Here is a 22372-nt window from a genome sequence, read left to right as displayed (position 1 = left end):
AAAAGTGGAATCAAATAATATTTGACTTTTTGAGAGTGGCTTATTTCACTTAGCATAATGTCCTCAAGGTTCACTTATGCTGTAGCATGTGTCAGAACTTCCTTCCTTTTTAAGGCTGTATATTCCGTTGCCTGGATATACTCCATTTTGTTTGTCCATTCATTCATTGACGGAGACTTGGCTTGCTCCCACCTTTTGCTTATTGTAAATAACGCTGGTATGAACACGGGTGTAAAAATATCTGAGACTCTGCCTTCAGTTCTTCTGGGTATATACTCAAAAGTAAAATTGCTGGCTTATATGCTAATTTCTATTTTTAATTCTTTGAGGAACCTCCATACTGTTTTCCATATCAGCTGCACCATTTTATATGCCCATCAACAGTGCACAAGGGTTACAAATTCTCCATATCCTCACCAACGTTTATTTATTTGCTGTTTTTTTTTTTATAGTAACCATCCGGATGGGTGTGAGGTGGTATATCATGGTTTTGTGCTTATTTTTCAAGAGTGAATTTATCCACAGAATGGATAAATGGAGAAAACGCTGAACGGTTTGGTCTTCCGAAGATTCCAGTCATAAAATATATCCCCCTTCGTACATTTTCTATGTTGTGGCCAATGCCCACATCTATTAATGAAACACAAGATAGAAGAGGCCAAGAGACATTAATTTCAGTATTTTTTTTATTGTATGCTTGATGTATTTAGAGACAATTCCAAGGGCAAGCACTGGTTGGGGAAGTTATCTGGTTTGTAGATATGTGTACAAAAGGCTATTAAGACTACACGGTCAGTTCCCACTGCAGGAAGCAGAAAGGTTTTCCTTTTTATTATTCCCTGCCCCTAGCATTTTCCAGCTCACACATCTGACTTCTCACAACATGACTGCAAACATGTACGTATTCATCCCCACGAGAAATCGGCGTGTGACATCTCGGGATGTTTGGATTCAATCAGGTAAAGCACATTTGACACAAACCACAGGAGGGGAAGTTGGGACCTAGGACCCTATGGAATGAAATGCCAGGGCTACAGGGAAGCACAGGCACTGCTGGGTCAGCTGGTGCACGTGACCTGCCGCCCCTCCCCCTCCACACGAGAAAGGCCAGCTCAGTGGGTTCCCCTCCCTCCTTCCTCCCAAAAGCTGAGAGCTCAGCTGAAGACCTTCCCCAGAAATGACTTGACTGTCAGTCAAGAATGCAGTTAGTGCATTCATAACAGACACACTGGTCCCACCTGGCTTTCCTGCTGGGCTGTGCAGAGCTGTGCAACACCTGGACCCACGTGGGATGACATCAGGAAGCAAAGTACTTTGCCTGGTTGATAATTATTTTTTATACCTAATAATCCACCCGATAGTGAAGGAACTTCACTGCTAATATCTAATAGGCATACACCTTCTCTATTAGACAGCTTATGAGAAAGACTCTTTCTAACAATAACACTGTCTTATGTTATTGGGCACTAAAGAATTACCATAATTTCAAGTATATCCTTATTCTACCTAAAATTCCAAACCACCTCCAAGGATGAAAGAGTACTACTTCTGCTTTGCTAATTTACTTTTAGTGGAGCTTCTGCCCCTCCTCAGAGTATGAGTGGTAAATCCCAGCTACTAGCCAAGACTAACTAGCTTATGTTTGATTATGGGGCGCGGGGATAGGGGAGAGATTCTGTCCTTCACGGCCACGTCTTCTTTCTGCACGAGGCATACACAGCCCCCTCCCCCTCCCCCAGGTCTTAATGGATACACAAATGGTATTTTAGGAAGCTATTTACACGCCAACCTTTAAACATTATTTTCATAGTTCATCTTGAATATTCACTTTCCCCATACTGCCTTTAGAAAAGCAATCCCTGGTCAAGAAACTGTCCATGTAATGATAAGCACTTTTCAAAAGCAGAGTCTGTTAGGAGCATTTAAAAACAGACATCCCCCCAGCAATGGCGTACTCAAAATCCAACTACATGTTTCATGCTGTTAATATGTCACTAGAAGTGAGTATAGCCACATCAGCAGGCTCTTTGCTCTCTTCCTGTCTTTCCCCTCGCATCCCAATGCACAAAGAATCTGTCCACCGCTATTACTCAGGTTTTAACTGTACATAGAACATCTCTGTACAGCCTGATGGAAGCATCCCAGCCCCTTTTAACTTCTGCCACGAAAGGACTGCCACACCCTCTAGTGGTAAGACAGTGGCATCACAATTTTGATGTATAGCGTCAGCCAAGACATCTCTCAGAGTTGGCCCTTCTTTGGGTTGCTGGAATAAGGTCAATGTCCCTAACAGAAGTGGCCATTATGTTTCCCACTACACAATGGCTGGGCAATAGCATAAGTCTGGCTGGGTTATCCGTGACCTTTGCTTGGTCCATAATAATGAAAGCAGGCCTCTGGTGTAATTTATTCTCACTAGACTTCTTTGGGTCAAACCCCTAATCACCCTGGGTATCTCAGACATGCCAGGTCTGATGAAATGTTTCCACAATAGGGGGAGAGGATTCCACATGGTGAAATTTTAGAGTGGCTTTCTGCACTATCTTGTTTTAAATAACCACTCAGCAGGTAGGCTTGGGAGGGGATGAGGTACATATGTCACCCCCAAGCCTCACCCTTCCCCACTCAGCAGCTGTAGACAGACGCTCTCACAGTGGCTGCGCCACCTAAGAGGACACCCTAAGTTCACCCACAGTGAGAACCCAGGCCAAACCCCAACAAAACTCAGCAACCACAGGTCACCGTGAACAGCTGCTGTTAACTTTGTCAGCACAAATATTCCTCCCATCTCTCACCACTTGTAGTTAGTGACTTTACATACAGAATTTGCAAAACTGCTGGGCAGAAAGCTCACGGTGCTCTTATGCTTACGCCCTTACAGGGGAGTTGGTAGAAAATAGGATTTGTTCCAGTAAAACCTGTGACCCTCAGGGTCCACGTCTGTGTATGGGGCCCAAGCCCCTTCCAGCTCTCACGGCATATGATACACTGCAGCTGACAAGGAGTCACTAACTTGAAGTCACTTCCAAGACTACTGACACTCACAGTATTTCCATTTGGAAAGGCCTGTCGGTGATGAAGGTGATTAGGCCCACATGGTACAGGTGAGGCTGCATAATGAAGCCGCTGTCCTCCCTCCCACTGCGGTATTAACACACACACTTCTCCTCAGCATCTCTGCCCCCTTCCGTGTTAAGAGTGGTGGAGAGTATCAGTGGCTGGAAGTAAGCCCCCCCCCGCCCCCACCAGCACCTGCCCACTTCAACTACCGGTCTGAAGGCAGCTAATGGGCCATGCAGGGCGAGAGGAATAAAGGGAAGGACTGGGGAAAGCCAAGTGCTTCCTCCACAGCTTTGGGGGATATAACAGGCTGGGTAGGAAGGGCGGGGGTGGGACTGTCACCGTGGAGCCGAATGCTTCTCCATCCATCTGTCCCCTTCCTGCCCTCTGTCTTCCCTGTGCTGGGCCCATCTGGTCTCCCTCACATGCTTTCCTGGGCTCTGCTGGTAAGTCAAATCCTTCATGTGCCCACACATGGGAAACAAATCAGTTTAATTAAAGTCTCTGCTGAGATAATGGAGTGGCTGCTCAGATTCCAGCTACTTCAACTGTAATCTAAACAGCCCAGAGTTTCTCCTTTCTTTCCCTCATTAGCTGAGAAATTTGCAGCTTCGTGGGGTGGAACTTCTGCCACAGGGCCATTTAATTAATCCTAAACTAGACGGCGGTAACCAGGCCCAGAATCATCTCTAGACATACGCACGTCCTTGTGGCGCGTGAGCAGCCATGCAGGGAGAGCCCCGTGCCTCATGGGAGAGCCGCGCCGCGATCCAGGGTCGTCACACACAGCCGCCTCTGAATCTCTACAGTGGGCAGCTTCCAGCCCGCACGGCACGTGGAAGCTGTCTGCGGGTCCACCGCACACGAGCGCGGTGCACAGGTTCTTTCAGATCACAGGAATCGGGATGGAGGTGGGCCTGGAGAGGAGCCCCCTTTATTCCTTCCCACTTGTTTTGTCTCTCAGAAGACACAGCTGGAGACATTCTGCATTACAGGCCTGCGCTCAGCAGAAGGGAGGCCAGGCCCGGATGCCTCCCTTGAGCACACACACAAGAGCCCTGGGCCAAAGAAATGCCTTTTGTTAACCAGAAAGAAACCACTACTGAGAGAAAGAGTAAGACTTCAAAAGATTTTGCCTTCCCCTCAAACTCGGCGCAGTGGAGCCTGTCTTTCAAGGCTTGATGGACTCTAGTCCTCCCATGAAAAGGCTAATGTGTCCATTGTCACTGAAACACAATAAGAGCAGCTTAAAATCCACAATCAGTCATACAATCGCACAACAGGCAAATGGGATACATGTTTACACTGCAGAAGGAGGGGATCTATGTTGCAGAAGAAGGGGGTGTTGTGAGATCCGAGGCAGAACGCTAGGGAACAGTGTGACGTTAACACATCTGAACTTTCTCGTTTTTCTCGGACAGGAGAGCGGTTTGTTTTGCTGGTAATTTAGTAAGGTGGGAAATTTTAAATAAGAAGGGGAAAGGGAATGCTTACTTCACTTAAAGAACTTAATCTCCGTGTCAACACAGTCATAGAAGAGATCTCCCACTTCGGTGGGGTCCAGGGGGTCATTGCTGGTCAGGATTTCCTCCATGGCTTCCAGGCCTTGCTTCTCTAGTTCCAGCATCGTCTTCCTCAGCTTTTGACCTTGCTCCTGAGAAGGACGAAAACAGCGGGGGGTCATTACAATGGACGCTGAAAGCCCCCCGGGAGGGCCTGCCCCCCACCCCATTCAATCTGCTCCCCGCGGGACTGCCACGGGGATGGTTCTAAAATGCAGGTGTGGTGATGTCACTGCTCTGCTTGGAGTTCTTGCCTTCAGAATAAAAATCCAGACTGCTGAGTGACGCTGGAAAAGGCCCTTTGTAACATATGAGGCTCCAGCCTGCCTCGCCTTTGCCACGCCTCCCGCATCTCCTTGCTCTTCAGCCAGACCGAATTAGCTGCATTCCTCCAGCCCATGATACTTTCTCGCCACAGCACAGGCAACCCTGCTCCCCTCAACACTCGGTCAGCTTGCGGCCACCTTCAGGCTTCCGTGAACGCCTTTCCTCTAGGCTACCCCCCATCCAATGCCTTTCCTTCTGCCATGGTTGTTCTCTTTCTGTCTTGCGATGGTCTGTCTACTTACCTGTGTCCCCCATTAGACCACGATCTCCCAGGGAGGGAGACCCGGGCTTATCTCTATCCTCCTGCCTGGGACAGAGGAGGCACTCCCAATAATGTCTCTTGAAAGAATAAATGGATCAATGAATAACCACATGGCATGTCTATCCCCGATTTGCTTTTTTTCTGAGGGGGTGACATCTCTTCTTCCAGGTGGCAGTCACTCATTTACATACAGTGAATGACAATGAGAAGCTTTTACTTGCCCAATTAGTCCCAGAACAGAGAAGCCGCTGTCACCACCCATCGACCACTTCCTAGTGCTGCCTTAACTCAAACCAATGGTCATTGTCAAATTTCAAAGTCCACCCAACCTCATCGGTCTCATCTTTGAAATTTTGTGTAGGATACTTCAGAACACACGGCCCTTTCTGCCCCTGCCTTCATTTGCCAAATACCCACAAAACTGTGCACCAGGGAGTGACATTTCCCCCCTGCTCGGGCTTACTGTGATCCACCTAGAAAACACGCACTGTCGGCAGACGGGGAGGGCAGCCCTGGACGGAACTCTGTGTAATGCAGCTGTAGCATTCATGGTTCCAGGGAAGGGTCTGGCAGGGAGGGCAGATGTCAAATAACTGCGACTTTTACACGTCAGAATGGTCATTTCTGGGGCACACAAGAGCAAGTTCTATAAATAGTGAGACTACCCTTCTCAGAGATACTTTCTGAATTCACTTGGATTTACTGCTGTCCTTTCTTGCTACCCTTTTTAGAGAGTCCACTGTGCTGGATGTAAGAAAATAAGCTCACCCAGTCCACGCAAAATGCACGCACCAATTTACCTATAAGATGTCACTTTCTTCAGGACAAATTGGACCCTTACAAGTTGTTAAATAAATGCTTGGGAAGCAGATGAGCATCTAACAACCATGTTCCTTGCTTCTCCCTTCAGCAAAATAGAGGCTTGGATTTTATATGAAAGTCCACCACTAAGGGTTGCTGTGGGCATATATTGAGTGTTTGTCTTGTTTGAATTGATGTCTTGTAACTTTATTAATCAGAACTTTGGGTGGAGGAGGGAGGGCTGCACTTTGAAGAACAGCTATTTTAAAGCTAGAAACTTTAAAAAAACCTTTTTTGTATGAAAAAATATACGTAACAAAATTTACCATTTTAACCATTTTTAAGTGTACAGTTCAGTGGCATAAAGACATTCACTTTGCTGTGCAACCATCACCACCAACCGTCTCCAGAACTTTGTTAAACAACAACATGATGGCATCTTTGACGTGCTGCCGTTACGTACACATTTTTACCCCTAAAAGTACACAAAGAATTTTCGACAACAGAAAAGCAGTTCTGACTAGTACTGCACGTTTCTGTTATTTGCAGGTGAACAGTAAGTAAAAGAGGGAGATGCTTAGCCCACTGAGTTCTAGAATAACATCAAAAGCAGAGGCTTGGTTTCACTGGGTTTCAAGAGGCTGGGAGGAACAATTACCACCAGCATTCTAGCAGGGGCCCCGGGAGCCTGGGTTTCTGGAAGCAGACTTGCTGGAGAGGAGGAAGATGACGAGCTTGTTCAACACTGTCCTGCCTCCTTGCTAGGGACCCCGCCCGCGCCCGGGGCTCACAGCCAGGCTCACCTCGTCACTCTCCAGGACCGCCCGGGCCCACTCATGGGCCTTGTATAGCTCGTGGCGGCGGTCTGGCTTCTCCTGGAACCGAGGCTCCTTTCTGGCAGGGTCATCGCCTCCGAAACAGGGAGACTGTGCTTTGGGGACGAGTTTTACATCGTCGACAAAGATGAAAGGCTTGAATATGGACCTGGAGAGAAAGGAGAGGTGCTTCAGCCAAACCGAGCCTGGGGCTTGAGGACACCAGAGGCTGCCCTTTCCTTCAGCAAACATCTCCTGGGCCAGCTCACGGGGGCAGGCTGCCTGCCGGGAGAGACCCAACTGCATATCTTAGTAACGATTTTAGTAGAACTAACTGCTGTTTATAAGCTGCAAATTCTTCTATGTGCAGAGAGGAGACATCACAACAGACTGGCTTTGTTCGGGGAAGGCCATTTAGGAGCCCCTTTCAGTCACATGAAAGGAGGCAGATAGACACAGTGTTTTGAGGAAAGGGTGCAATGGGCCACCGATCAGAGCTGGTCTATCTCCACCATGCTCTGTGGAAAGGGGCCTCCTGGAAAGGCAGGGTCTGAGACCTCAACCTTTTTTTTTAGGTTCTACCTTATTTGAAAATGTTTGAAATATCTCTGACAGACTCAAGGTGGGACAGATTAAGACAGATGACAAAGAAAGAATCCCGGGGCCCCAGAGAGGGCACACCACAGAGGACAGAAGTCTGGTTGTGTGAGAGTGAGGCTGAGAGGATGGTAGGTGGCTAACCCAAGAACTCTTTGATTCAGCTCTTTTGGCACAAGGGATGTCTTAGGGGACATGGCTGTATGTGTGTGTGTGTGTGTGTGTGTGTGTGCATGTGCGCGCACCTGTGCATACCTGGGGACATTTCAACACATCCCCCCAGATGCGCACACACCCCAAAAGAGCCATGTGTCTAAGAAACTGCATCTTGGGATCCCAGGCCAACGGGGTCTGTGGCGACCACAGCTGACAGTAACACTAGAGGGAGAGAGCCTCACTCTCCCTGCTCTGCACCCAGAAAGAACACGGCTGGATCAAAGCAGTCCTCCTGGCAGAGCACAGGCACCTCTGGGCCCCGAGGGTGGCCTGTTTTCAATCACACCACGCGGGCACCTGCAATAACAATTGGAGAGAATGAGACACACACCCGCACCCCGTGTGTGCGGCTCAGGTTTGGGTTGTTTCCTCTCCTCTTAACTGGTACCTCCAGTGGGTGAGAAGTGAGCTGGGAGGTTGATTCCCTCAGCCCCGAGGTGCATGGACTTGAGGCGGCCAGAGCAGCCTTGCCGCTGTGTCACACAAACATTTTCACTATGCCACAATCTGCAAAGAACTGGAAACCCATGACCTTTGTACCCAAACTGTGTCCTTGGACTTGAGAGTCAGCATCACCCTCAGGCCCCATCCCCCACCCCACCCCCGACCCCCCACCCCCGTCCTGCTGAATAGAACCTGCTTGTTAAGGTCCCCAGGGGACTGATGACATCCAAGTCTGAGGAGCATGACCAGAGACCACAGTAACTAGCAGTGACCTCTTGAGTTTGTTCCCTGAGGTTGTCAAGGGAAAAGGGCTCAGGTGAAGAAGACCCTGATCACAGCATGAAAGGTCGGGCTCATCCTAATTTAATTTGAATATTGAAAGCAGTTGCTCCCAAAGCTGGCAAAGTGGGTGGTACAGGTTAAGGATAGTGTTGTGTTCTGCAGGTGATGCAAACGCAGGTGAAGCACAAGGCATGGGCATGTGGGTGGGACCTAATTCCACAAGGCCGAGTCCTCCCAAGGAACTTCCCTCCCCAAGATGCAGGGGAGCTACCTCATGCAGGGGGAACACACACTGCCACTTCCTACGGCCTCTGAAAATACCTCACTCCTCTTCCCTTCTCCTGAACGCTGAATGGGTGACTGTTGAAAGCGAAAGGAATTAATGCACAATTTTAAAGCGTCTAAAGAATTTTGATTACATGAAGTTGAATTCTCCAATTGGTCATTTGGTTGACTCTGCAAAAGGGCAGTTTGAGGGTTCACTGGCAGATGGTAATGGATGGGGAGGGAGAGGGGAGAGTGGGAGGGAGGGAGGGAGGGAAAGAGGTGGAAGAGGGTGGAGTCCGGCATAGAGACATCCAGGACTAACTGCCTCTGTGCCCCTCTGGCCTCTGACGACACAGCAGCCTCACAGCGGGCAAGTGTCCTCTCCTTCAGGGCCTGACAGCACTCGGGGTTTCCTGAAAAGGCAGTGCACACAACACACACCGTGTTCCGGCAGATGTGACCTGCAGCTTCCTTGGCCTGAGCTGAGAGCCCCTGAGCAACACTGGGCCCCGGGCTCCTGCCAAACACCCCAGAACCTGCACAGTTCACACCTCCTCCCCAGGCCCAGTGCTAGGCAGAGAGGGTCAGAGCCGGGGGATCCCCTGCTCTTGGCCTTGGAGGCGGGGTGGGTGCGGGCTTAGCCATGGCGAGCCAGGGAAACTGCAGTGTCCAGCAGAGCTGCTGAGCCCGGGCTGCTGAGGAGGTTCCTTGGGACAGGGGTTCTCCCGTATTACACCGGCCCCAGGCCACAGATGATGTTCACTCGCGTGATGCTACCCCAAACAACCCCCCGCACTGCACCTCTCTTCTCTACCCTTCAAAAGGCCATGTGGGAGTGACGTTTTCACTGGGAAATCGGTCACTCAGTTTCTGGAACCTCGGTGCTTTTCTTACCATGCGGCTCAGGACCATCCCGACACCGGCCCTGTGAGGGAGAAGGATGGCGCCGGTCTTGTTGAGCGACCATCCGGGTCTGCCTGCCTCGTGACAGTGGGGCAGGGAACTGGGCTGGGACTCAGAATGGGGGTGTGTGTCCCCTTGTCCCCTTTGAGTAACTATGGGGCCCATCATTTTCCCTCTCTGCCTCTCACTGGACTGAAACGATCTCTACGGTCCCTTTCAACTTTTAAAGCTATTGTGTTATTTCTCTTTCTATGTCATGCGGCCTGTGAACTTGTGTCTTCAAGAAGTTCATGCTAAGAACAATCATGGTCTTCTGCACCCAATATACAGGATAATAGCAGAGTAAAAGTCAGAACCCTCTATGTGATGGAACTTCAAACCAGTCCACACTCATTTTAACATCAGTGAGAGTGTCTGGTAGCATTTCTAAGACAGGAGGGACCATATGTTTAACCCTCCCATCTATCCATTTTAACTTTAAAAATAAATAAGTAAGTAATATGACGAGGTTCCCATAATATTCTAAGGCAGCCAAACCTCTCCAGGTGTTTTTTTCCAAAGTCTATAAGGAAGTCAGCACCCTCAGCTGCTAAAAACATGAACCATAGATGTGTCTGGTGGTTAAAGGTTTTTTTGAGATTGAATAAATAAAATTACTGCCAATAAGAAACTGCAATAATACTAATATACCAGGGTGTGGGAATTATCTATAACTCAGTCCTGATCATTTCTGTCCACATATCCAGAAAAGGGCATCGTGGATAACTCAGCAGTTTCCAAATGTTCTTATTTCCTGCCAATCCTTACAGAAAATCTCATTAAAAGTCCAAATAGGTGAGAAGATACTCGGACATCTTCCCACACTGAACCTCAGATGGTAGCTTCTTAAATGCCACTTGAGTAAATGTATGCTAAGTAATGGCCCAGAAAGAGGAAACGACTTGCCAAGGCCGCACGCCCAGCCAGCGGCAAAGCTGAACTGCCCTCTGGGTCGCGACCACCCCTCCAGGCCCACCCAGCCAGGGCGGTGCCCACTTCATCAGCCATGTGGAGAACCCCCAGAGGAGCCCGTGGGTGGCTCGGATGCAGGCAGGACACAGCTGAGGGAGCTCCGGAAGCTGATTCTGCCCCACCCTCAGAGCTGCCTCACAGACTGACCTTCAGAAAAGCCCCCTACCCCAGAGCTCACCCTGGTCACCCAGCCCCTCCACGGTGTGGTGTGACACAAATACAGGATGATAGGCCCAAAGGGGGAAGTGCTTCCACCAGCAAAGGTCGGCCCAGTAGCTGGTCAATGAGGAAGTTTAAAGGTGGCTGAGCTACGCTAAGGGGACCCTCGAGCAGGACAATTAAACAAAGACAGCCATGAGCAACATGAAAGGGAACCCCACCACTGAACCCGTCAGCTCTCACTGAGACAACGCGAGGGGCCACGGCATGCAGTCTGACGGCACGAAGCCAGCACGGGCTTGCAAGGCCTGCCTCAGAGTCTGCAGGAGTTTAGTCCTGGGTGACACTCTGAGCCACAACTAAGAAAGGCACTTGACTGGAGGCATCCTTGCCGTCTCCGTCCCTCGTTTCTTTCTAAAACCTTGAGACGGATGCACCAAGCCAGTGTAAAAAATCTGTTTTCCTCTCATTTGTCTCTCCCTTTGGAAGGAAGACAAAATCATCACGAAAGTCTCTAACATTTTACCATATATCATAATTTTCAAAGTGCTTTCATTCAGTTCTCAGGGAATTTCATTCATTCATTCATTCAATATGTGTGTAATGCTGAGATCCAGATACTATTCTAAGTACTAGGGATACAGCAGGGCAGCGGTCCCCAACCTTTTTGGCACCAGGGACTGGCTTCGTGGAAGACAATTTTTCCACGGACGGCGGGGGTGTGGGGTGATGGCTCAGGCAGTAATGTGAGGGCTGGGGAGCGGCTGTAAATACAGATGAAGCTTCGCTCGCTCGCCTGCCGCTCACCTCCTGCTGCGCAGCCCGGTTCCTAACAGGCTGCAGACCAGGGGTGGGTTGGGGACCCCTGCAGCAGTGAACAAGGCAGGGCAAAAACTTCTGTACCATTTCACAGATGAGATGACTGAGGCTCACAGAAGCTAAGTGCTTTGTCCACAGGTACATTCCTAATACGTGCCAGATGGAGAAGTAAATTCAGATCTTCTAAATCTAAAGTCATTTTCCCCCATTACCACTGACCCTTATATATCGCTTCTGCGGGTTTCTAAAATATATATATATACCCATTATGCTACTGCAGAAAAGCAAAATATTTTTGTGCTTTGGAATTTAAGTATCAGTGGCCAGCTCACATTTCTGACTTCAAACATGGCTCTGTTCACACAGAAGATGCAGAAATGCCCTGAGCGATGAAGCTGAGCTTATCCTGTGCCCTGGAGTCCCCAGCAGATCCGCTGGCGCAGAAAATAGCAGCACAAAGGCTCCTGCTTGGATGAATTTGCTAAACTTTGAACCAATCTGAAAAGGGCCTGGAAGAACCAGTTTCTCTCAACTGCAGGTGTCCCTCTGAATGGTTCATCCATGGGTCATCCCAGCTTGACTGTGAGTCACTTTAATCATATAGTCAAAGCCACATCTGGTGGAGAGCAGAACTCACCCACGAAGGGTGTTTTCATTTAGAGGGAAAGAGAACTAGTACTTTTGGAGCATGGGACACCCTGAGGGCTGGATCCAGATACTCTGGGCGGTTTTGGAAAGTGAAAACCGTGGGGTAGGAGAGAGGACAAAGACAGTGTTGGGAGAATTGGGAATGAAATCAGAGGCAGTGCTATTTTATGCAAGGCCCTCGGCTCTGTGTCTGTCTGTGCAGGCTGTGCCCCACTCTGTATTTACATAGTAAACTACGGTGTCTACAGCCCATGACATCATCTCCAATAATGAAAAGGTTCCACTTGTCACTAACATTTGAATTAACCAGACAAGACAGTCTCAGCTGATGCAATGTAGCCTCTCGAGCCTAGTACCTGGGAGAAGACGAAGAAAACACACACACACACACCATGTCCCTTGCGTGTCCCCATTCCCTGCCACTAAAGTGGGTCAAACACCCCCTTTTTCCTAGAACTTCCTCCCTATTTTCTGTTTACCAGGCTAAAGTACACGGCCTAATACAATTAAAGAAATGGGTGGGAAATAGCCTTCTAATATTTAAAATGGAAAATTTTTAATACTCTCCCCCTCTTGGTTTATCCATCCTGTATCTTGAGTGTTTGTGTGTTTTCTCAGATGCGGGGGCCTCTCAGTGGTGAAAATAACAAGCCCTAATTCATGATCTCTGCCGATTTCCAAGGTGTAAACACGCCCACTGGGGCCCATTTCAAGCTACCGATGTGATGTCACTGAACACAGGGTTGGGAAGAGATGACATCATCAGCTTCCATAGGCTCCGGCACACCACGAGACTCGGAATCTTACACTGCCTCCAAATGCGAAGGTACCTCTCTGCTCTTTCCCTCTCCAATTCTTCGTATCGATGAGCTTTGACAATTACTGCTTCCACGTAGGAAATGGCCTCCAAAGGTCAGAACCAGTGCACTAAAGCCAACGAGTGTAACTATATGGATGACCAAGGCACCAGCTGACTCACCAGAATATTAATAGGATGGAATTTGCCTGCTCAATACAATTAATTAAAGGTCTTTTGCATCTCCCACCCACTCTCAAACTGACTTCTGCATCTGCTTCCAACTCTCAAACTTACATAGTACCTGGTACATCTTAGGAGGAAGGGAGGAGAGAAGGGAGGGAAGGAGGAAGAAAAAAAGGGAATGTGAGAACAAGCTATATCAAGAAAAGGATCTATAATTGATGCAATGAGCAAGGAGTCAAGAAGTTCTGAAGCAGGCAGACCAATAGTAAGATGATGTCCTTTGGTTTCTAACATTAATTAGGAAGATAAATAATATAGTCTTCTTTGATCATAATCTTTTGCAAGTCCACTGCTCTGAAACTATTTCTTGCAAACATCTCTCTAATGTTTTTAGCATTAGCAGAAGCCGGTTAAAATTTCCCTAATTTTATTACCTAAAAACCCAAGAGTAGGTAATTACGCTTCCTGATGACAAAATACAAAATGTTGGAAATGCCCAATTACAGAGAAACCTTGAAATGCTGAATAGGAGGAAAAAAATCTATGGCAGTTCTATAGTCACAGTAGGAAATGTAGCTCATTTAACCAGAGAAGATAAAAATGAATGTCTTCCGGGAAGCCCTTAATAGGTCTTTTCAATTAACTTAACCATGAATAACTTTCTTTTAAAATTACTTGAAATTTTCCATTTTAGATATTAGAAAGCTATTTTCCAGCTCATTTTTAGAATTATATTAGGCCGTGTACTTTACCCTAGGAAACAGAATTGCTTTATCTTCACATCCTGGCAATCACAAGCCCTGTCTTCTAAGCACAGTTAGAGCAGCTGTCTGAGACATCAGGAACCAACGGGGTTGCTATGGTCATTCTTCAGTTCAACCTGCTCCTTCAAAGGCTCCTGTTCCCTGAAGAACAATGTCTAAATACCTCAGCAGAGTGTTCCAGACAGACTCTAAATGCCAACATGTACCCCGGCGGGCCAGCACAAAGTGCTCACAAAAGCCACCAGCAAGCGAGGTCAGTCCACAAGGGGAAGTCAGACACCAAGGAGAGGAAAGACAAGCCCCAGGTCTCATGGATCAAAAAGGGGGTGGGAGTGGGGCCATGGAACCAAGCATTCAGGACTGGAAGATAAAATCAAGAGAAAGCAGCTGGAGTCAAACAGAGGCGTGTCCTGAGAGGTTGCCTGGAATACTGCCCAGCGGGCAAGGCTCGCTGTCAGAGGCCAGCAGAGGTCCCATGTTGGGCTTGTGTACTGGTGGGGGGGCGGGGGTGAGGGGGCGGGTGGAGGAGGGATGGAAACATAAACTACAAGAGGATGCACAGCTGCAGTGTGTGCCATTCTGTCTCATGCCTCTCTGCCTTTGCATATGCTGTTCCCTCTACCCAGAATGTCATTCCTGCTTTTAGCACCTAACACACCTCTCTTCCTACAACCCCCAGTGCTCAAGAGTTCTTTCTCTATGGTTTCCCCCTTCATTGTCTCCTTCGTGCCACCTCTTATCTTGCGCACACTTTGTCTCTAGTACCCAACAAGCATAAGATTTGGTACACAGCAGGTGCCTAATAAGTGTTTGTTGAATGAATAATGAATGAATGAAAAACTAAGGATAGCTTATACCGAATTTAATAGGTCTTGCTAGAAAGATCTATTGATGTTGGCAGTAGTGAGGTCAAAGGGTCAGGAAAGGTACTTGGCTTCTCCCCTGAGTCATCGAACAGTCCCTAGCTGGACACTGCCATTGTCTTATATTCCTGAAACAATATGGGGAGAGTAAATACGTTCAGCTGGAAAGGGAATGAAATCAAACAGCTACAGATTCCCTGGTAGCAGAGTCAAAGGTTTGATACCCGACACTCAAATGATGATGGTTTTCAGCCAATGGAGCACATGAAAAATACCAAAGAACCTACTGAAATGGGCAGTCTTCTAGACCTCTCCAAACTGAGGATCAGACTCACCAGATAGATTCCTAAGCCCACCTTAAAGATTCTGATACAATAGGTTTGGGCCAAGGCATCTGTATTTTTCAAAAACTCCCCTAAGTGATTCTGATAATTTAGAAATCACTGGATGGTCGTGTCTAAGCCACTGATGACATGACTTGTGGTGTGCATGACTGAAAGTTACCGAGGAGAAGGGCTGCTGTCTACCTGGTAGATCAGAGATAGTCTTAATAAATAATACTTAAACCTACTATGCATTTACTTGGATTATCTCATTTAATCCTTCCCAAAAGCATATAACAGTAGGGGCTGGTATTGTGTCCATGGTACAGGACAGACACAAGCTTGGAGAGGTTAAGAGACTTACCAGTTACTAAGTGACAGAGGTGGAATTCAATTCTAGATGCCGTGTTCTTAAACACTGTGCAGTGCAAGCCCTTTGCTGAAGTGTGTGGGCAGAAAGCAATACCCTAAAACACAATGTCTTAGAGAAGAGGCCAGTGCACTTGAAGTGGCTTCAATGTGCATTGCCTCTGGACCATTCTGTCCCCTAACTCATAGGAACTGGTGGTTTGGATCAATCTTGGGCATTCCTGTATCTTTCTGTCTCACTGGGTCTTATTTATCTTTGCATCCCTCAAATACAGCACAATGCCTGGCCCATAATATATATTAATAAATGTTTGTTGAATTTAAAACAATTTGCTTCCATGATGGTGATGAATGGTATGTGACAAAAGCCAAGAACTTCCCTTCATCACAGCTCTTTGTGCTGCACTGGCCATGGTGAGATGACTAAAAAACGTGACTCAGCTATACAGCAGGAGGTGCAGGAACTCAGTGTGTGATTACTGGGTGAGCTCTCAAGGGAAGCACACGCTTGCCACCTGTGTGACTGTGTCTCAGACAAACCTGGAAGGATCTGGGGTCCCAGTGAAGTAGTGAATGCATGGCGAGCTTCTGTTCTGAGGCAGGACAGACACTACACTGGCTGTGGTAAGGAAAGACTCGGAGTCTATACAGACTCCACTGGCTTTGTCCCGTAAGATGTCAATCATAGTCTGCACAGTGATGCTTTCTGTAAAGAAAAGAGACAGAGAGGAGGCAAGCTGTAACCAAAATCCATCAGTCCTCTCCCTTTTTAGTAACAGAACCCCTGAAATTACAGCTGGGAACAGAACTGCCCAAGTAGGGACTATATTTCCCAGCTCCCCTTGTGGCTAGATGTGGTCACGTGGTAGATCCTGACCAACGGGAGGTGAGCAGAAATTATGCGTGCAACTTTCCCATTACATCCATAAAAAGGAGTGTTTGCCCTTCACTTTTTTCCCTCCCTTCCTGCTGGCTGGGAGATGCCAGTGAGTGGACCACAAAAGGAAGTCACGTGTTGAGGCAGAATAACCCACCCGCCCTGGACTGTCCATATACGTCTGAACTGTAACATGGGAGAGAAATAAATTTCCATTTTCTTTAAGCCACATTACTCTGGGGTCTCTGTGTGACAGCACTTGGCAATTCCTCAACTAGTACAGTATGCAACAGAATGATATTCATAAGAAAGTATGCAATCTATGCAGTGCACCAAGCCAGCTCTCTGGTACAATCTTGCTGGTTAGAGTCAATACTATATTTGGAGAATGACCTCCCTGCAGTGGGAAATATACACAGAGAGGTATTTAGAATATTTAGAGCCATGAGGACTATTGGCTCTGACTTCAGATAAACAGACTAACAAATCTTTTACTACACAGGATCCTGGTTCTACGTTTTCTCCCTCTGTTTATAATTCATTGAAACACTATTTTTTCAGTGTGTTCACAAAGATCAAATCAGAGCATCACATAGAGAAAAGGTGCCTTAAACTTCACTACCACGACTCACATCCTCTTTGTAAATCTCTGTGCATAACACATCACACCTAAAAGTATTAACAGTAAGTCCTTCTGTTCTTCAACTATCCAGGGTTCAAACTTCCTCACTGTTTCATAAATGAGTTTACTGATTTAAACCAGGATCCAACAGGTTGATAATGTCTCTTAAGACTCTCTTCGTCACTGCGTCTCATTTTTCCCCCTTGCATTTTATTTGTTGGGCCATTTCTCCTGAGTTTCTCACACTCTGGACTTTGCAGGACGGACTCTGTAGATGGTGTTTTGAATATTTTCCTCCATCCTCTGTATTTCTGGTAAACTAGTAGCTACATCCAGAAGCTTCATCCGATTTACGTTTGACATTTTGGCAGGACAACCTTACAACTGGTATTACATACTTTTACCAAGCTAGGTTTTTGAAGTGAAAAACTTTTAGGGTTTTTTATAAAGTTCCCATTTGTAAATGGATACTTTCTTACCTTCCTACCCAGAATTTATTAATTAAGTTCTATAGCAGAAGTCCTAAAGCGTTCTTCTAGATTGAGTCAGCCAACTTTTTCGTAAAGAACCAGATAGGAAATATGTTAAGCTTATGGGCCCTATAATCTCTGCCATAAGTTACCTGTCGCAACTGCTCAACTCTGCCACGTAGCATGGAAGTAGCCATAAGCAATAGGTAAATAAATGGGTGTGGCTGTGTTCTAATGAAATTGTATTTACAAAACAGGGAACAGCCAACAAGTTATAGTTTGCCAACTCCTGTTCTAAATGACCAATGGCAAATATAAAATGTGGCCACTGTGTTTATGTGGAAGGGTTTTCCACTCACGCATAAAAGTAACAAGCTATCCAGTCACCCACATCTACCTAAACATGGATTCTGACTAAGTCAATACTGGGTGGAAGATACAGGGTTCAGGAAAGGAATTCAGTTCAACAATTTGACTCAGCAAATGTTCATGGAACAAAGGACTATAACAAGCCTCACAAGGGGATCCTAAGATGAGCAAAAGACAACACCCCTGATGTCAAGACTCAGCAGGCTAACGGGAGAGGAAAATATATGAAGAAGATAAGTCAAATATACAAATGCTGAGGTATAAGCAAGGCTGGAATAAGTATCAAACAAGACAAGCATAAGGACATCAGCATTTAAAGGAGAAACAGGAAAAGGAAACATCCATGATGAGAAAGCATCATGTAAAAATAAATGCAAGTTGTCATCTTGCCTGCACAGCAAGGACTTCAGCACAAGTCGGTCTCTATATACAAGGTCTATTCTCCACTCTTCCTCTCTGCTCATTCGCCTAAGTTCAAACAAGGTCTCTGAAATAGCTGCAAGACAAAGGGTATGAGAGGGAGAATTGTAAGGGATACACTAACTCACCTTCTTGCTTTTCTAAGCTGTCTTTGCCTGCACAGCAGGCTAGATGGTCATCAGCTGGAGAAAAAACTTCAGAAAAATTGAACTCGTCCTCTCCCGTCCACCAGCCTTGACTCTGAGCATAACTCCTGAGTTCAGGATGCTCTGCATCAATCTTAGTCGTGAGCGAAAGCTGATTGCAAATGCACTTGACTCCCTCTGTAGAGAGTGCAAAACCCAGTTATTTAGAAATAGACTTACAAAGACTTAATCAAGAAATGGAAATTTACAGGGCGTCTCTCCCGTGCAACTTGACTCTTAAGTATAGGGAGGAATGGATTCTGTTTCTGAAGAGAGAAACAGATGATCCTTGGTTCTCTTTTAAGATTTCCCAGGAGGTGTGACCACTCCTGACACATTTTATCACATTTTCAATGAGCAACAGTCACTTGATCTGGCGAACTAAACCCCAAGCATTTACTACTCACAAGAAAAGTGAAAGGTTCTTTGAAAGAGGCGCTGTGCTACTAACAAGACTCATGAACGTCGCAGCTCCAGAGATTCCTCCTCCCCAATTTAGTCTCACGCCACCTGAAGGAACAGTTTATACTACTGCCCTCTGCTCAAATATACATATAGTTTTTTATTTTTTATTTATTTTTTTGCGGTACGCGGGCCTCTCATTGTTGTGGCCCCTCCCGTTGCGGAGCACAGGCTCTGGACATGCAGGCTCAGCGGCCATGGCTCACGGGCCCAGCCGCTCCGCGGCATGCGGGATCCTCCCACACTGGGGCACGAACCCGCATCCCCTGCATCGGCAGGCAGACCCCCAACCACTGCGCCACCAGGGAAGCCCTATATATAAAATATACTTCTTCATTCAAGTTTTTTTCAGGTCCCAACATTTAGAAAAACACAGTAGCCCTGATAATTAATTTTTTTATTTATTTATTAATTTAGGCCACACTGCACGGCTTATGGGATCTTAGTTCCCCGACCAGGGATTGAACCCAGGCCCCTGGCAGTGAGAGCACAGAGTCCTAACCACTGGACTACCAGGGAATTCCCGATAATGAATTGTTTTAAATTAATGGAACGTGTGTGCAAATATACATGTGTCTGGGTGCATGTGTGTGCACACGGATGTGCATGAGGTTGAGAAAAATCTCTGGGACTTTGTTTCTGTAACTAAGAATTGGGACTTGCCCCCAGGCAAACAGTCAATATGAAATGTCAGGTGTGTGCTTCCCAAGCATTGACATCCTTCACTCCAGGCTGAGGAAACCCCCGTTCCTCTCTAGAAGCAGAAGCCCAGAAATGAGAGGCACTCCAGAGCCTACACATGAAGCACAGAGGGTCTGCAACAGCAGCATGACTTCTCTAAGTGCAGGCACCATGGCCTCAGCTTTTCCTGTCCTCGAAACTCTCCACCGGCCACCCCACTCACCTGTGATTCTCTCCGCAGCCCAGTACTTCCCCACGGTCTCCAGCACCCAGGCTTCCTCACTGTCCACGATCAAATATGCACTTTGGAAGCTGTGGTAGGAGTTTGCATCTTCATAATAATTCCCGCCTTGTCCATGTTCTTCCAACAAGGCGACGATGACATCTAAGGCTTCTTTAGCTGTTGCCCCTCTCTCTAAACCAAGCCTGAAGTAAGAAAACCAGAAGCATACCTCTGTCATTCCTCACCACCTCATTATCAGCATAGGAACCAAAGGCTGGGATGGGGCTGAGCTATGAAGAATGCCAATGTGTGTAACTATGTTAAACACTCAAGCCAATATGCAAACAGATAAACAGCACTTGAACTCAGATACACAACTGTCACACATTCGGTTCAAAATCACGGGGGCATTTTCTGTCTTTGGACGCCCCCCTTGCATATCAGGAGCCCAGTGGCTTCTCCCTCTTGAAAGGAAGCTCGGCCACCTCTCTTTCTCTTTTCTAATTCTGACTCCCCTAGAGCTGGTCAGCTCAGTTGCAGCCCTTAGCAAGACCCCCTCTCTGTGGCTTGTTCTCCCTCCTGCCTCTGGGCAAAAGGAAACCTCTGCCCAGTCCAGCCTTGACCTCTATTATTCTACACCAGATGTTTTGTTTTTGTTTTGTTGTTGTTTTTAATTAATTTATTTTATTTATTTTTGCTGTGTTGGGTCTTCGTTTCTGTGCGAGGGCTTTCTCTAGTTGTGGCAAGTGGGGGCCACTCTTCATCGCGGTGCGCGGGCCTCTCTTGTTGCATAGCACAGGCTCCAGACGCGCAGGCTCAGTAGTTGTGGCTCATGGGCCTAGCTGCTCCGCGGCATGTGGGATCCTCCCAGACCAGGGCTCGAACCCGTGTCCCCTGCATTAGCGGGCAGATTCTCAACCACTGCGCCACCAGGGAAGCCCCACCAGATGTTTTGATTAGTAATAAAAGTGCTCCACAGCCAGCCATTGTCCTCTGTGCATATAATTCACTCACGATCTCCTTAGCGATGGGCGGCTGGTTTGTCCATGATCAGTCCTTTTTCTACATATTCTCCTCCTACCTATCAGCGCACCTCTACTGGTGTGGCTTACAGCTTCAGTCGTCCAAAAGGACATATTTCTTTCAAAGTGAAACAGCAGTCCCCTCCCAATTAATAGACCCCTTAAAGCAGACTGCCCTCTGTGTGACCCTGAGCAAGTTCCATAATATACTTGACCTTCAGTTTTACGTCACCTGTAAAATAAATACCTACATCACTGAGTACTATGAGGATGGGTTTTATGAGACAATGAACATGAAAATACATGGCTCTAGGGCCCAGCACCAAGTACGTGATCAGTAAGTTTCCAGACATAGCACACTGTGGCAGAAAAACAAACGACGCGGAGATAAAGGGACCTCAGTTCTAATTCTGGTTCTGCTATCCACCAGGGATAAACTTTCCGAACCTTGATTTTCTCATCTGTAAAGTGAAAACAGTACTACTTCCCTCTCAGGCTGATTTGAAAGAAGATGGCATGTAATGGGTGCCCGGTAAATGTCTACTTATTCATCTCTTCATTCAACTTGTACTTCTGGGGGCAGAAGCACAGAGCAGAGCAATGAGCCTGCTAAGATGATAGCAGAGGCCAGTCCTGGGTGAGTTTTCGACTTGAGATGCAATCGTTATTAAAATTCACCCAGCTTGATTCTTCCTGAAGGGACATTTCACTATGCTGCCGGATAATGCAACTCTGTGCTCTGGTCTTATCTTTGCAAGAGGCTTATTTTCGTAGGTAATTGTATATCAATTCATTTGGCATTTCTCAATTTAAGCTTATTTAGGGAGACTGGTGACAAGGCAATGCTTTGAGAAGCTGAAGCCTGAGACTTCATGGGAGTGATAAAAGAATAAACTCGTTAGAAGGTGGAATTAGTGGACTCTTCGTTGGTCAGTGCCATCTTCTCCAAAACGGCGTAGAGGAAATAAGTGCTCACCTTACCTTGAGGATCCAGAGCAAACAAGTGTGCTGTGAGTACCTCTCACAGCGCAGAGCTGGGCACACAGGAGGGGCCCTGCTTTCCACAGGTCCCTGGTGGCCCCTGGTTACACCGTCTTATGTACGTATTCCAGGGAGAACCCTGTGCCCAGGGCCTTTGCAGGGCCCCAACTTACCCGTGCAAATGTGTGCTAGGAGCCTGTGAATACCCAGCCGGGGCAATAGTGCCACGTCTGGAAGCTGTGACTTCTCTTGTGCAGTTTCTAACTTACTCTCCTGCTGTTCTGCCTGTTTGGGTCCCACGCTGAGATTCCAACACACGTGCCCTCCCAGACTGACTTTGATGCCCTCCTGCACGGCATCTGCAGGGGCGCCTCAGCGCTCATCCACAGACACGATTCTGATTATACCCCTCATGCCAGGACCATGGGGAGAAGATACGCCTTTGTCCCACCTGACCATTCCCTTGCGGTCTCTCTGCCATGGGCTGAGAACAGGACAACTGCCAGAGCTGTGAATGACAGCGGGTTACACCCTCTCCGCCTGAGACTCAGAGCTACAAATGCACCAGGCTATGCTGATCCAGGCC

The 22372-nt window shown here is 47.3% G+C and overlaps 1 protein-coding gene across 1 annotated transcript in view; it reads right to left on the bottom strand.

Annotated features, from left to right (window-relative positions):
- Positions 1–3236: 3236 nt before the first annotated feature.
- Positions 3237–22372, bottom strand: part of SCRN1 (secernin 1) — a 54382-nt gene continuing 35246 nt past the window's right edge. Inside the window, exons 4-8 of the mRNA XM_082661423.1 lie at positions 19784–19986; positions 18361–18555; positions 16015–16180; positions 6816–6996; positions 3237–4714 (exon numbers count right to left, since the gene is read on the bottom strand). Of these exons, the coding sequence (XP_082517549.1) occupies positions 4556–4714; positions 6816–6996; positions 16015–16180; positions 18361–18555; positions 19784–19986 (904 nt within the window). The 3' untranslated portion in view covers positions 3237–4555. The remainder of the gene's footprint in view (positions 4715–6815; positions 6997–16014; positions 16181–18360; positions 18556–19783; positions 19987–22372) is intronic.

The sequence above is a fragment of the Grampus griseus genome, assembly GCF_964374135.1.
Source record: "Grampus griseus genome assembly, chromosome: 9".
Classification (NCBI taxonomy): Eukaryota; Metazoa; Chordata; class Mammalia; order Artiodactyla; family Delphinidae; genus Grampus; species Grampus griseus.
Note: the sequence above shows the minus strand (reverse complement) of the source record. Positions and strands in the feature narration are given on the sequence as shown.